This window comes from Tiliqua scincoides, chromosome 8 (assembly GCF_035046505.1).
Source record: "Tiliqua scincoides isolate rTilSci1 chromosome 8, rTilSci1.hap2, whole genome shotgun sequence".
In the NCBI taxonomy this organism is placed as follows: Eukaryota; Metazoa; Chordata; class Lepidosauria; order Squamata; family Scincidae; genus Tiliqua; species Tiliqua scincoides.
The window spans coordinates 25,673,574-25,689,977 of record NC_089828.1 but is presented as its reverse complement, the minus strand read 5'-3'; the positions used below and the strand labels follow the sequence as shown (position 1 = coordinate 25,689,977).

The window sequence follows — 16,404 nt, the reverse complement described above, 5'->3', positions numbered from 1 at the left end:
TTGGCACGTATACAAGGGTGTCTCCGCTACTGTGGAAGGTTTGCAGAAGATGGAATGGCAGGAGTCATTCATTTTTTATTTGTTTAGTTCTATTGATAAGAACATAGGCAGCTGCCAGATATTGAGTCAGACCATTGGTCCGTCTAGCTCAGTATTGTCAGTAATGGCTAGCAACAGCTCTCAGGATTAGGAGTCTTTCCCAGTCCTACCTGGAGGTACCAGAATTGAACCTGGGACCTTCTGCACACAAAGCATCTGCCATCCCACTTAGGACTGATCCAAATGCACTGCCACACCCCTATTTTTTTGCATCCCTGAACATTGTAGTGAAAATGGGGGAGGAAGTCATTGGGGTTTTTGTAGGATGCAACACAGAGCAGAGAGCCAGGGTGGTGTAGTGGTTTGGGAGGTGAACTTAGACCTGGAAGATCCAGGTTCAAATCCCCCCCTCAGCCATGAAGCTTCCTGGGTGACCTTGGGCCAGTCACTTTCTCTTAGCCTCACCTACCTCACAGGGTTGTTGTGAGGACAAAAGGAGGGGATCAGCTGCCCTGAGCTCCTTGGAGGAAGGGCGGTATAAAAATGTGAAAAATAAAATAAATAAATAAACACAAAAAGAATAGAAGCAACACTTAAGATTATCGCAAGAAACAAAGTGGGTAGGTTAAAAGTTTGCTGGCACAACAAGCATAAGAACATAAGAACAGCCCCACTGGATCAGGCCATAGGCCCATCTAGTCCAGCTTCCTGTATCTCACAGCGGCCCACCAAATGCCCCAGGGAGCACACCAGATAACAAGAGACCTCATCCTGGTGCCCTCCCCTACATCTGGCATTCTGACTTAACCCATTCCTAAAATCAGGAGGTTGCGCATACTCATCATGGCTTGTACCCCATAATGGATTTTTCCTCCAGAAACTCGTCCAATCCCCTTTTAAAGGCGTCTAGGCTAGACGCAGCACCACATCCTGTGGCAAGGAGTTCCACAGACCGACCACGCGCTGAGTAAAGAAATATTTTCTTTTGTCTGTCCTAACCCGCCCAACACTCAATTTTAGTGGATGTCCCCTGGTTCTGGTATTATGTGAGAGTGTAAAGAGCATCTCCCTATCCACTCTGTCCATCCCCTGCATAATTTTGTATGTCTCAATCATGTCCCCCCTCAAGCGTCTCTTTTCTAGGCTGAAGAGGCCCAAACGCCGTAGCCTTTCCTCATAAGGAAGGTGCCCCAGCCCCGTAATCATCTTAGTCGCTCTCTTTTGCACCTTTTCCATTTCCACTATGTCTTTTTTGAGATGCGGTGACCAGAACTGGACACAATACTCCAGGTGTGGCCTTACCATCGATTTGTACAACGACATTATAATACTAGCCATTTTGTTCTCAATACCCTTCCTAATGATCCCAAGCATAGAATTGGCCTTCTTCACTGCCGCCGCACATTGGGTCGACACTTTCATCGACCTGTCCACCACCACCCCAAGATCTCTCTCCTGATCTGTCACAGACAGCTCAGATCCCATCAGCCTATATCTAAAGTTTTGATTTTTTGCCCCAATGTGCATGACTTTACACTTACTGACATTGAAGCACATCTGCCATTTTGCTGCCCATTCTGCCAGTCTGGAGAGATCCTTCTGGAGCTCCTCACAATCACTTCTGGTCTTTACCACTCGGAAAAGTTTGGTGTCGTCTGCAAACTTAGCCACTTCACTGCTCAACCCTGTCTCCAGGTCATTTATGAAGAGGTTGAAAAGCACCGGTCCCAGGACAGATCCTTGGGGCACACCGCTTTTCACCTCTCTCCATTGTGAAAATTGCCCATTGACACCCACTCTCTGCTTCCTGGCCTCCAACCAGTTCTCAATCCACGAGAGGACCTGTCCTCTAATTCCCTGACTGTGGAGTTTTTTCAGTAGCCTTTGGTGAGGGACCGTGTCAAACGCCTTCTGAAAGTCCAGATATATAATGTCCACGGGTTCTCCCGCATCCACATGCCTGTTGACCTTTTCAAAGAATTCTATAAGGTTCGTGAGGCAAGACTTACCCTTACAGAAGCCATGCTGACTCTCCCTCAGCAAGGCCTGTTCGTCTATGTGTTTTGAGATCCTATCTTTGATGAGGCATTCCACCATCTTACCCGGTATGGATGTTAGGCTGACCGGCCTATAGTTTCCCGGGTCCCCCCTCTTTCCCTTTTTAAAAATAGGTGTGACATTTGCTATCCTCCAATCTTCTGGCACCATGGCCGTTTTGAGGGACAAGTTGCATACCTTAGTCAAGAGATCTGCAACTTCATTCTTCAATTCCTTAATAACCCTTGGGTGGATGCCATCAGGGCCTGGTGACTTATTGATCTTTAATTTATCAATGAGGTCTGAAACATCTTCTCTTTTAACCTCTATCTGACTTAACTCCTCGGTCAGGAGGGGCCGTTCGGGCAGCGGTATCTGCCCGAGGTCTTCTGTCGTGAAGACAGATGCAAAGAACTCATTTAATTTCTCTGCCATCTCTAAGTCTCCTTTTATCTCCTGAGGGTATCTTTGTGAAAACGACAAGGGAGTGGGCCAGAGGGTGTCGCTTTCCTTCCAAGGCACTCCTGCTATGCTTGGGTATCTCTATGAAATGCGATAGGACTTGCCCTGGTGATCTGTAGCTTTTGAGCCTCCGTCTGTGCCACTTCCTACACAGTGTGGAGGGAGCAAATAAAGCCTAAAACCAAGCCATCCACCTACGATGCCATCAGCGGGCCTTGAGGTTCACAACCCTGCCATGGATCCAGGAGCTCTGCATTGCAAAGGGCATGGCATCTCAGTATGCTTCTGCCAATAGAACATTTCAAGGGGAAATCGAGATCTCTCTCTCTCTCTCTGTGGTCAAGGTTAAAGCCCTTAATCCTTCCAAGGCACTCCCTTGTGCTTAATGAGTACAGTGCTAATTTCCTTGTCAGATCGGTGGAATTGGCTGGACTCCTCAAAATTGGTTGGTTTCCTAATTTAATGTGTCAGAGTATATTTCTCTTGCTGCAGGTCCCCCGGGGGGGGGGGGAAATGTTAAGAAATTGCATAGTTGGATCACTTCTGTCCAGGTGACCTGCCTGGGTGTGTACATGAGGAAGAAGCTTTTAACAGCTGGATTGGGCTCACATATGCACTTGATGTCCCTGTCTACCCTGTCTACTTTTATGATGCTTTCCTGTCACTAGAAAATCACTGCCTTGTGTTGTCCCTGGTTTTGCACCTTGAGAATACCTCAGTTTAAGGGGCTATTGCTCAGTGGTGCAACACATTTACCTGCAGAAGGTCCCAATTTCAATCCCTGGAATCTCCGTTTAGGGTTGGGATGGAATATGAAACCCCAGAAACCTTTTCCCAGTTGAGATACAACTGCTGAATCACACGCCCAGTATATAAATATTAAGAATATTTGTAGACTGCTTTACAACAAGAGTCATTCACAAAGGGGTTTACATAGCAAAATAAATCAATAAATGGTTCCATGTTCCCAAAGGGCTCATCAGGCTGGAAAAAAAAAAAGAGATGCAAGATCTAAAAGAAATGCCAGCAACAGCCACTGAGAAAGATGCCATGCTTGGTGAAGAGGGACAGTTGCTGTCACCCTGCTAGATAAAAGAGGACACCACCTAAAAAGGTACCTCATCTCATCTGATCTCAGAAGCTAAGCAGGATCAGGCCTGGTTAGTACTTGGATGGGAGACCACCTGGGAATACCGGGTGCTGTAGGCTTCTACCATAGTCTTTTGAGACTGAAGGTTGCCAACCACTTTTTTTGCCCGTTCTAACCAATGGGGCTTCTCATGAGATGGTCCCTTGTATTTCTTACTATTTCACACATTGGAGATACATATTTTTAAGATTGTGATAATTATGTCTAAAGCATATTTAAGAATGTGAATTGAGCCCAAATGGATGACCACCAAGAGGGGTTTTCTCATCCCAGAGTTACTTGTTTCAGGATTAGTCCAGCTACAAGGCTGACAGGTAGCCCAATCCTGAGCTGCTCGGACTGTGGGGCTCCCGCGGTGCTAAAATGTCTACCACAGGATCCTGAGTATGCTGGACGGCAGCCAGAAGCTCCTCGGGAGAAGAGGACTTTTGTCTTTCCCCTGAGTAAGGGAATTGCCCTGCAATGGGGCTACTCAATTCTGTGGTAGCTCTTTACCCAGCGCAGAACCAAAGAATCCTGTGTAGGGCCACACAGCCTGATACAGGTCTCTGGATCCCGCTCCGCTCATCCCACCCCTCTCCCACCCTGCTCCCTAACCCTGCCACGCCTTCTCCCCCACTTACCCCAGAACGCCTTCTCCCTACCTCCCTCCATGCCCTGTCTTACCTCTTCGCCACCTGCCACTTCACATGGCATGCTGGACCACGGGCCCAGCGTGAGCTCGCACTGGGCTATCTCCAGCGCTGGGCCTGTGGTAAGATTCGCAAATGTGCCTTATGGCACATTTGCAACAGTGTGCACTGGCAGTGAGCTGGTGCGCCGAGTTCAGGATCAGGCCCTGAGGCAGGTGGTGGATTGGTGGAGGATCCCCACTTCCACTGCTCTTGTTCCTCCTTGTCCCTGAGCTGAAAAAGGAAGTGGAGAATGAAGGGGAAGGGGAAGTGTGGAGGAGAAGAGGACAGTGGGCTAGAATGTCTCTGACACTCCTCTCCTTGTCATTTCCACTTACACCCTGCTCCTCTCTACTTTTTGGAATCCAGGTAGGATAGGAGAAGCAGCTGCTGGTGTGCCTCATCAGGCTGGGGGCAGCATTTGGTGTGCCATCTCAGGAGTGGGGAGGTCTTGGGCCAGCCCTGGCTTGGTTGTCTGTGTCATCTTGCCAATCAGTAAGGAGAATTTCACCACACACAACAGGTGCAGATGTGGACCGTCTGTATGCGCTGAACTACACTCACGAAAACCAATGAAGCATGGCTCTTTAAAAAAAAGAAAGAAAGAAAAATTGCTTATTTTTGTCTAAAGTCATCCAGAACAGAAAGAATGTGACAATGAATCACGTTGCAGGCAAGGCTGGCTCTGTGGATTGATTCCCCTCAGAAAGCTGCACATTTTACAGCCAAGTAGCTCCGTATGTATCTGGTACAGGCTAAATGAATTGTCCCCATTAGGGAGAGCCTTGCGCTGAAGGAGCCTCTGTTCTCTGAATGTCACCGGGAAGAAAACGTCCACAGCTTGTACAGAGGGTGTCCCCTACGCCTGGCAATATTTTACTGTCACTGCCATAGCTTACATAGAATGATGACTTGCAGGAAGATGAAGAGTCAAGACAAAAGGTATTGGAAGAAGGAGTCTCCTGATTCTGTAAGAACTAAAGCACAAGCTTGGAGCCAAGGATCTAGGTTTCATATTTGAGACTACCTTGGACCTCCAATTGGCCACAGCAGGCCCACCCATAAAGCCAAGTGAGACAGTCACCTGAGGCCGCCAACTGGCAAGGGGCACCTACCACCAGTGTAACTTGCCCTCCTCCACTCTTCTTCCACTTCCTATTCACTGGTTTTGAATGGAGATGGAGAGGAAGTGTAGAGGAGGGGGGAGTGGTTAGCTAGAAATTCTCAAACTTCTTGGTCTCCGGAGCCATTAACTCCTAAACAGAGTCTCAGCCCCAGAGTGCTGGCACACGTGCAAATTGGGGCAGCGCTGAACTCAATACTGAATACCAGTGAAGACCCTGAACAGAAGGGGAATGAGAAGAGGAGAGGCAGGAGGGTTGGATGAGCAAACCAGGCAGGAGGCAGATGGTAGCCACTGATGGTGTGCTTGTGGAGCCCCTGAAGGTGTCTCAGGGAGCCTCCAGTGTCCTAGGAGCACACTTTGAGAAACACTGAGCTTAGAACATTGGGGTTGCTGCAGCCCACCATTTTCCTCTCGTCTTCACCAGTCGTCTTTCTGTCCATTTTCCACTTTTCAAATTCAGGTGTGCTAGTGGGAACTGTGTTTGATGCTTTGCCAGCATCCCCAGGAGTTCTTGGGTTGGCCCTGTAAATGGCATAGTTTTAAAAGTCTCTCTTTGTGGTTTGCTCAGCTCATTGAAGAATTAGACTTTGTTAAAAAGGAAAGTTAGATCCATGCCACCTTCTTCATTTCCTGTGAAGTTCCTCTCTGGATCAATTTCTGTTCTTTTTCTTTTTCAAGAAAGAGTGTTTCCTGTTTCCTGTAATAATCAGGAGTGCTCCTGTAATAATCAGGAGAAATAGGAAACTGGGGCTGGGCTGGTTCTGATTGCTGGATTTTGGGTGTGTTCTAGGATGCATTCCTTGGCACTAGGAGCACTTTACAACCCCACCCATCTGCCTCCCCTAGTGTGCGTTGGGCCCACCTAGAGGAATGGCAATCAGTGCACTAAAACCTTCTTTCTGATTCTAGGAATAGCATTTTGACACCCAGAGAGAAGTTCTGTTCCCCCAAGTATCAGGTCACTCAAAAGTTGAATTTTTGCAATAATCCAGTCAACAGGATTAGGGGCCTAGGCTCTTTAACCTATGGGTAGAAACCCCAGTCTCCAGTACAGGTCACCCCAATCAGAGCTAGCCCATCCATGAGCCAACAAAGATGGTCACTTGACATGACAGATTGGGTGGAAAGGCATTATTAGCTTGCTGATCTCTATTCCTCTCCTCCACCCTCTGGATTCAAAAGTATGGACAAGAGTAATAGGCTAGAGTAGTGGTTCCCAAACTTTCTTGGGTCACAACGCCCCTACAGGTTCTTCTTCCTGGCTCAGCTTGGCACTGCCATCTTGGATTTTTGTGACATCCAAGATGGTGGCACCCAAACCTCATGAGATTTTGTGAGATCCAAGACGGGCACTGCCGTCTTGGATCTCACAAAATCTCATGAGATCCAAGATGATGGTGGCCAGGAGAACAGGTAGCAGGGGCCACTGGGCACATCCCATGGCATCTCTGTGGAAGTGCTGCAAGACCCTAAGGTGTTACAATGCACACTTTATGAACCCCTGGGCTAGCGTATCTCCAACATCATTTTTTTTCACAGTTCCTCTTCCTCTCCCTTCCACTCTTCATGGAGAGTAAGAGAGAGTAGCATTTGATGCCCACTTGAGATATCAGGAAGTCTTGACCCTGCTGTCAGTTTCATATGGGAAGGAAGATGTGGATGTGCTGACACTATGTCAAATCACAAGGTTGGAATGGTTCAAAATTATTTTCTGGCAAGTGTGCACGACTCCATAAGCAGATTGGTCTCACACTTGGAGTACCGTCCTGTGAATGAGAAGGCTTCCTGTCAAAAGGTAGGACAGTGACTATTTCATCACCTGGCATTGAAGAAAGGTTTAAGGAACAGAAAAAGATACAAAAAAATTTGTTTTAACAAAGTTTTACCTTAAGGATTCTTTGGGAGCATTCCCTTTTCTAATGTTTTGATGCCTGAAATCTGGGTTGTCCTTCATCCTTTCAACCCCTGCATAATTTATTCCCCTTTGGAGTGAACTATAAGCATTAGTGTCCATTAACAATTTTTTCCCCTGCAAAGTACCAAAATGACTTGGAGCACTTTCAGTAATATGGACTGATGATCATTAACAGTCTTTTTGTCCTAAGCAAGGACACAGCTTCATAGCATCATTTTTTGGTTCAGGCCAGCCAAGGGCTCCTTCTCACATTACAGTATAGTTCTTCTCCCAGAAGGGCTTGTATAAATCGATGCCCATCACAAACACCAGGAGCCTTTGCTTGAAATGTCATTCCCAAATACCAATCGCCATGTCTATTTCTGTGTTACTCTTTCTCTATGCCTGGGAACTAATGGTTGGTTCATGTATACATATCCATCCCTTCATTGGCTCTAGATTAGTTTTTGCAACTGATTCACACATGCATGCTCCATCACTGGCAGCCTTGCATGCACGAGGGGGCCATCCAAGATCAAGCACAGTTTGGCCTTGCAGCACTTCAAATGCAAGTGCTTTTCACTTGAGCCAGTTCATTCATTCAGGGGCCAGTCATCTATTCATTCAGTCATCTATTCATTCAGGGGCCAGTCATCAAATGCAGAAGAATCAAGCAAAGGATGCACCTGTGTGAATATGCCAATCCCAGCAGGAGGTTTTGCTAGGAACTACACTGTTGTCCCTGGGTGAAATCCAGGCCTAGAGAAAGAGCAATACAAATCCACCCATTGGGAATGACATTTGGGAAGACAAAGGCCCCTTACAGGATGATGTCACAGCAGCTTTTAGGATGGTGAGCCAGCACAGAAGCCTCTGGGGGGTTAGAAGTGTCCAAAAATATGCCAAAATCTCAGAGTGAGTGGGAGCTCCTGCTGAGCCACATCCTTTAAATGCTGGGGCTAGATGCACATTTTCGTTTTTCGAGGGTTGGCAGTCTTATGACAGCACCAGAAATTTCCGGCATGGGAATGTATCCAACATAAAATCCTTTTTTACTGAATAGACTTTCTCCCTAGCTTGAAGCTTTGCCTTATTGCTGTTGTTGTTGGCAACCTTCAGTCTCGAGAGACTCTGGTATCGCACTCTGAAAGGTGGTTCTGGAACATCGTCTAGTGTGGCTGAAAAGGCCGATTCGGGAGTGACAATCCCTTCCACACTGGGAGCAAGTGCAGTCTGTCCCTGGTCTGTCCCCCTGGCTATGGGCCTTCCTTCTTTGCCTCTTAGCCTCAGACTGTTGGCCAAGTGTCTCTTCAAACTGGGAAAGGCCATGCTGCACAGCCTGCCTCCAAGCGGGCCACTCAGAGGCCAGGGTTTCCCACTTGTTGAGGTCCACTCCTAAGGCCTTCAGATCCCTCTTGCAGATGTCCTTGTATCGCAGTTGTGGTCTACCTGTAGGGCGCTTTCCTTGCACGAGTTCTCCATAGAGGAAATCCTTTGGGATCCGGCCATCATCCATTCTCACGACATGACCAAGCCAACGCAGGCGTCTCTGTTTCAGCAGTGCATGCATGCTAGGGATTCCAGCACATTCCAGGACTGTGTTGTTAGGAACTTTGTCCTGCCAGGTGATGCCGAGAATGCGTCGGAGGCAGCGCATGTGGAAAGCGTTCAGTTTCCTCTCCTGTTGTGAGCGAAGAGTCCATGACTCGCTGCAGTACAGAAGTGTACTCAGGACGCAAGCTCTGTAGACCTGGATCTTGATATGTACCGTCAGCTTCTTGTTGGACCAGACTCTCTTTGTGAGTCTGGAAAACGTGGTAGCTGCTTTACCGATGCGTTTGTTTAGTTCGGTATCAAGAGAAAGAGTGTCAGAGATCATTGAGCCAAGGTACACAAAGTCATGGACAACCTCCAGTTCATGTGCAGAGATTGTAATGCAGGGAGGTGAGTCCACATTCTGAACCATAACCTGTGTTTTCTTCAGGCTGATCGTCAGTCCAAAATCTTATTGTCCAAAATAAGTCCAAAACTTATTGCTAGAGGTGGGAGAAAATGGTGATAACAAAATAAAAATACACAACACTGCTTTCTGCACTTCTCTTTTTTGTTAAAAAAAAAAAAATCCAAAATCTGCCCCCCCCCCAAAAACATTTTATTTGGCTTTTATTTATTTAATGGGGGGGTATGCATGGGTAATGATTATGGCTGCATCTGCTGACACTATACCACCTATATCACCTACGTAGTACGCTTTAAAGTGATTATAATTTATAATTGTAATGTAAATTTTGAATAAAACACATAACACCGCTTTCTGCACTTCTAACTTTTGGAAAACAACGAAATCCGTGGGGGGGAAAAATACCATTTCCCCCCACCCCTATTTATTGCTCATTGGAAGCAAAATCTGAAGACATCCAGATTTCCCCTCTCTTCTACAGAGAGCCACTCCCCCATGGGGTGGGAGCTGACCCCCTACGAGTGACGTCGCTCTCATCTTTCTCACCATTCTTTCTACGTATTGTTATTTATTTCTGCTGGGATGAGTAAGGAACCCAAAAACCAATAGGACCATGTGATCTATTCCAGCTCTCGATCCCTTTGGATGTTGTATTAAACCATTGTTGAACATTCAAAGAGACTGTGTTCTTCTCTGAGTACACTCCAGTCTATTATGAGACATTGCTAGTCTTTCGGCAAGTGTTGAAGTGTTCTGTGTACTCTGCCATCTTAATTGCTGGCTCCTGAAAGCACTGTAGTGAAACAGACGTGGCGCACCGGCAGGAAGCACAGTGGGGTCTGGGAGAGAGGCAGACTCTTTCTGACTTTTAACACAGGCAAAAGACAGAGAGAGAAAGAGTTAATTTTTAATTTTTTAATGAATGGTTTGTGTGTTTGGAGAAAGGTTCACCCTTAGCACAGCACCTCATCCAACTTTAACACCCAGCAAACTCAGAGGGATGTATGTATTTATATACTTTTTAATTTTGAGAACATGAGGACTGACTTGCAGGTTCAAGTTAAAGGTGCATCTCATCCAGCACAGTATCTTCAAGAACAACTAGCCTTGCACCTCTTGTTGCTTGGCCACAGCAACTGGTGTTCTAAGGCAGGGGACTCCAAACCCCGGCCCGGGGGCCAGATGCGACCCACAGCAAGCCTCTTTCCAGCCAGCAGCCAACCTCTTGTCCCCTGAAAGCCTCTGGCCCACTCAACTGAACATGACTAGAACTGTGCTCTGATTGTGCCTGGAGGTTGTTCTGAGGGCCAAAGAGGTTGACTGAATGAGCCCATTCATTCATTTATTCACTCATCTAAGTTCCATCTCTTATTTATTTAAATTTTTTTTTCCAACCCTCCACACCGCGCCAGATATTCGATGAGGCCTTCTGGCCAAAAAGTTTGGAGACCCCTGTTCTAAGGTATACTGCCCCTCTGCCTGGAGGTTCCATTTAGCCTCCCTGAGGGTACTAGCTGTTGAGAGACCTATCCTTTCTGAATGCTTGTAATCCTTGGTTTGGAAAGCCACTAAAGAGCTCAACTCCGCATTAAAATAATTGCATAAATCAGAGGTGTGCTTTAAGACTGGAAAGCTCTCTTCTTTAATGAAAAGCAACCTGAAAAGACCGGGATCCCAGCATAGGGTTAGCTCTTCTGCCCTGTACCATTTTCCCACTGAAAACTGCCCCTTCCCCCACTGCTTGTTTTAGCTTTTTTTTTTTTTTTTTTTTTGCATAAAATAGCCATTTAATTTTTTCATTAAAAATGAGGATTCAAATTGCATGGTTAGCATACTGTTTGAAGCTGGTTCATAAAGGTCAGGAAATGATTTTTTAAAAGGAAGTTGTGGCTCTTTCGGTGAGTGGATTTTCTTGTTTGTTGCTACTGTTACTGCTGCTATTGTAAATACCACCATATGTATATTGAGAAGGGGAGCGGATTGGGTGACTTTCTGTTCAAAAAAGAAGTTGCTTTCTTCCTTTTGTGCATAAAGAGTTGGCTGCAGCAGATGATTCAAAGCTCCAAGGAAGCTAATCAATGTCCCCAATTCTCAGGCTGGACTTTCATGTCAGATGCAAGTGCCCAGGCGATTGACTGTGCAATAAGCATAATATTGAAGCACTGATAATCAGGACTGTTATATTTTTGTGACATTTCCTTTAGTTTGACTTTAAAGCCCGGCTTGTTGAAGCCACTGAGATGACATTTCTTCTTTCAGGACTCCTTAATAAGAAATAATGGCAAGCGGGTACTTCAGATGGTGGTGATTACATTACCATGGCAATTAATTACTCCTGATTACAACACTTTTTCTTACTCACACACACACACACACACACACACACAGAGTGTGAACTGATTTCAATCAAGTTTCCCATTTTGAAAGACAGACCTGTCTTAAGCATACTAATTGGTTGCTGTAACAAATAAGACAACAGAGCCATTATACACTCCAGGAGCCTAATTCAACACTTTTGCTCATGCAACACATATGCCTTTTGCACAGAAGAATTATAGCTGCTTAGAGACAAAGGGCTGGATTACTGCTTGGGGGTTTTCTGTACACATGCATATAGGATGCTAAGCAAGAATACTGGAAGGCTAAAGCTGCAATCCTATGATTGGGACACTTAATTGGAAGAAAATCCCTTTAACAAAGTGAGTTTTGCTTCTGATGATTGATTGACAGCCACTGTAGCCAATGGGAACAGTGCATTCTAGGTAAGGCACAGCCAATCAGCTCCTAATGCCTTCATATGGTTTCTCCTTGGCTTCAGAGGGATGGATGTACTGTGTTGATGGAGGTGTCACCATATTTCTCCATACAATGGAAATTAAGTGTCCGAATTCTTTGGTTGGGAGAGTCATCGCTACTCACTCTTTTGAAATGAAACAGATTGCAGAGATCAGGTCGACAAAAGGAATAAAACAGGATGCTGAAACCAAGGAGACCTCATCAGAGGAGGAAGAGCCAAATTCCCCTGCTAGCCCCACCATAGACTGCTACAAAAGCACTCAGTAACTCCTGAAGGACAACTGAAGGCTGCCACCCTGGATGACACCATGCCAAAGGAGGCAATATTATCAGGGGACCATCACCCCTTGATTGGGCTGCTATTTGAACTCTGGAGTGTTTGCTATATTTTTTTTTATCTTAACATTTCATAGATCTGCGGAACCACTGAGCATTCTACTATTTGCATTTAAAAAAACAATCTCTTAATTTACAAACTAATTTACATTAGTTTGTCATTTACATCAGCGTGTGGTTGGTCTGTGGAACTCCTTGCCACAGGATGTGGCCTGGACACCTTTAAAAGGGGATTGGACAAATTTCTGGAGGAAAAATCCATTACGGGTTACAAGCCATGATGTGTATGTGCAACCTCCTGATTTTAGAAATGGGCTATGTCAGAATGCCAGATGCAAGGGAGGGCACCAGGATGAGGTCTGTTGTTATCTGGTGTGCTCCCTGGTGCATTTGGTGGGCCGCTATGAGATACAGGAAGCTGGTCTAGATGGGCCTGTGGCCTGATCCAGTGGGGCTGTTCTTGTGTTCTTATGTTCTTACATCTACATGTCAGCACCAAGCTACTAGAGGCCCTTGGGCAAAAAGTAGCACTGGCAACCATCCCAGTGATGGATGATGGCAGCAGTAGGTTCTACTGCCCTCCCTATCAGTGAATCTGCAGCAGCAGACAGGTACGGGGAGGGGAGCTAGGGAGTAGGCCTACTTGATCCTCATATGTGTGTGGATTTTCAGCAGATACCCAACTGTTTGAGATTGCATGCCGCCCTGCCTTTTGGCATAGATTGAGAGCCCCCTCCCTGATTATGTAGAAACCCCTTCTTTTGGGCTGGACTTGTTTTGCCTCCCAACCGATTGGCATGGGATCATCCAATTCTGCTGTCAGAGGGAATGATACTGCCTACCAGTGGCATCACTAGGATTTGGTACAGGAGGCCAGCAGGTCAACCCCATGATGGACCTCCTCCCATGCAGTGGGCGGGGTAGTGCACTAGGCAGTAGGCATGGTGATGTACCATCGCCCCACCCCTGCTGGTTTCTTGGCTATAACTTTTGATAGAATAGAGATATTTCAACTCGTATTGTGCATGAAATTGCACATCGATTGATATATACGCATTACTCAAAAACACCAAGATTTAAAAATTTTTTGCCATGTAGTGGTGTCACCCCCATGTGCTCGTCACCCGGTGCGTCCCACACTCCCTACACCCTCCTAGAGATGCCACTGCTGCCTACATACCATTTTTTCTATTTCCACTAGTAAAGAAGCAGAAAAGTCTTTTTTTTATTTTTAATGAAAGCTGAAAATTCAAGGAAGGACACACACACACACACTCCTGTGTCATTAGCACCAGGGTAGCAACATGTTACCACATGCGTGGCTTCAACACATCCATATTACTTCAATAAAAATGCAAAAAACAAATGATACCCTGAACAGGTTGTGTTGATTGTACTTCCAACCAAGAATATCTGCCAGAAGTACTCATTCTCAAAATGCTGTTTATTGGATTTTAATAAGCCTGAGCTGCTACCTGCCATGAAAAGGCAACTCGGACTTAATATCTGTAGCAAAAGAACCAGAATCCAGTCTGTCTGAGCAGAATTATTTGCACTGGTTGGAATGAAATGCTGGAAGTGTAGAGTTTGTAATGCATGCAGAGGCATTCATATTTTCCTTCTGAAATCCACCAAGACTTTTTCTTGGGTTGCTTTCTGGACATAGGAATCCCACAAGCAGGGCATGAAGGCCACAGCTCATACATCTTGTGTCCCCAACATGTGGTATTCAATAGTGTATTTTCTCTAAGGCTCCGTAACCATTCATAGGTTTCTCTATAAAAAAAATAGAGCTCTCTTGGCTCAGACCAAAATGGGCTCATCTATTCTAGCATCTTGCTGCCCAGTAGGGGCTGACCAGATGCATCTAGGAAGCCATGCAGGACATGAATGCTTCCACTGCTGTCAGGGCCAGCTCCAGGAATGGCAGAGCCCAGGGTCCCCCACCCTCCCTGTGACCTCCCCAGTCACCATGCAACCATGGCCAGGTGAGCACTGGTGGTACCACGCACGAAGCATGGCACCCAGAAATAGTTGGCGGTGACATAATGACACCGCCAACTGCTTCTGGAAAGTCCACTTTGGGCTGTACAGAAGCAAGGGTGAACAGGAGGGCCAACACAGCACTCTGCTCACCGTGCCTCGACATGGGAGATTCCACACGAGGGTGGCGGTGATGGCAGCATGAGGCCCCTTTGAAGGGCGGGGCCCAGTTCAGCCAAATTGTGCCAAGGCCGGCCCTGACTTTCATTTCCTAGCAGTTAGACATCAGCAAATTGTTGTATGCTGAACAGCCAAGGGACTCCAAAAATCAATGCAGTTACATAGACAGTCAAGTCTGACCCCATGCCTCCATGAATACAGTGATCATATCCTTTGGTTTGTCACAAGAGCACAGCAGCTGAACAACAGTCTGCTAGGCTCACATGGATTGCCCCAGGGAAGTGACTGCATCTATCAGGTGTGGCTTCCTCCATGCTTCATTTCTCCATTTGCCTCAGAGGGTCTTTTGCATGGAACAATTTACAATTGGCTGAACTGATTCTAGGAAGTTGCATCAAAACCCTGAATACAGGCAGTCCGCCTAGTTCACGGGGTTCCATTCTTGGAATCCCCATGGATAAGGAAATCTGCGGATGCTCAAATCCGCAGATTTTGGGGCCACTTGAAGCCTCTAGATGTGAGGCAAACTGTGCTCCCTGGCCTCCAGAGGGTCCAGGTCTGCCCGCCCACGAGTTTGGGGGGACTCACGGATAAGGAAATCTGCGGGTTCCAAATTTGCACAGAATGTGGGCAGACCTGTATTGGTGAACATACCCTTGCTGTGTTTATCAAGGAAGGACTTTATGGCTATAGAGTGTGGATGTAGACCACATTCCATCATGAAACTCATTGGGGGATCTTGGGTCAGCCGAAATTTGTACACCTTCTCTGCCCCTTGGAGAAAGGACAGGACACAACCACAATCTCAAAATGTTCTCCATTTGTTTGCTGCCAGCATTTCCACTTTTGGCACCCGGAGAAGTAGACTGTGTAACCTATGGATGCCTTAATTAGTCTCAAAGGTGCTACTGGACTAAGATTTTCAAATGATGAGCTGAATTATCCCAGCACATTTGCTAACAATGATTATTCTCTCTTCCCCCCTTAGGTATTTCTGTAACGAAGAAGACCCACACATGTAAGTAATGCTTTCCTTTTGGATTTGGCCTCTTTTTCTTGTGAACATGATGGTGACTGTTGTGATGGTTGCTTTAGCTGTGTCCTCCAAGTCAATAAGGCGAGAGGTGGAAAAGCTTTGAGGATGACACAGCCACTGTAGGTCAATAAGCAGGCAGGGCTGAACATACTGAGGCATACTGAGGCATACTGAGGCAGGTCTGAGGCATACTGAGGTGTTATCTTCAGGCAGCAGATTGGCTGGGGCTCCCACCTCCATCCACTCTCCTGCCTCCACCACTCCTGTTCCTCCTGCTCCCTGGATTCGAAAAGGAGGAAGGGGCTGACATGGAAGAGGAAGTGTGGAGAAAAGGACAGTGGAGGGCTAGAATGACTCCTACACACTTCCTCTTCCACTCTCTTCCTCTATTTCCTTTTCCGATCTAATATACAGAAGGTGGAATAATGGAGGTGGCAGGTGACAAATCACCCAGTGAAGGGGATGGTATTTAGCTTGTTGCCTTAGGTGCCAGGACGTTTTGGGTCAGCTCTGTGAAATGGGACTTAGGATTAATAGGAGACCAGTGATGTGCAGGAGCTGCGATGGTTATGAGGAGACAGCTCTATTTGCGAGGATTTATGATTGTCAAAAGAAAGAATAGTTCCAGTTCAGAGCAGAGTTTTGTCTTGATCAGCTGGCACTGATGTGTATACGAATGTGAAAGGTAGACAGAGTGTTTCAGGAGTCCCTGCAGCTGGTCAGGAATGGAAAGA

At 46.4% G+C, this 16,404-nt stretch overlaps 1 protein-coding gene across 3 annotated transcripts in view; it reads left to right on the top strand.

The window, feature by feature from the left end:
- Positions 1-16,404, top strand: part of RORA (RAR related orphan receptor A) — a 442,115-nt gene that overhangs the window by 297,369 nt on the left and 128,342 nt on the right. For all 3 annotated transcript variants that reach the window (XM_066635377.1, XM_066635375.1, XM_066635374.1), the window contains exon 2: positions 15,623-15,652. In XM_066635377.1, coding sequence (XP_066491474.1) covers positions 15,623-15,652 — 30 coding nt within the window. The remainder of the gene's footprint in view (positions 1-15,622; positions 15,653-16,404) is intronic.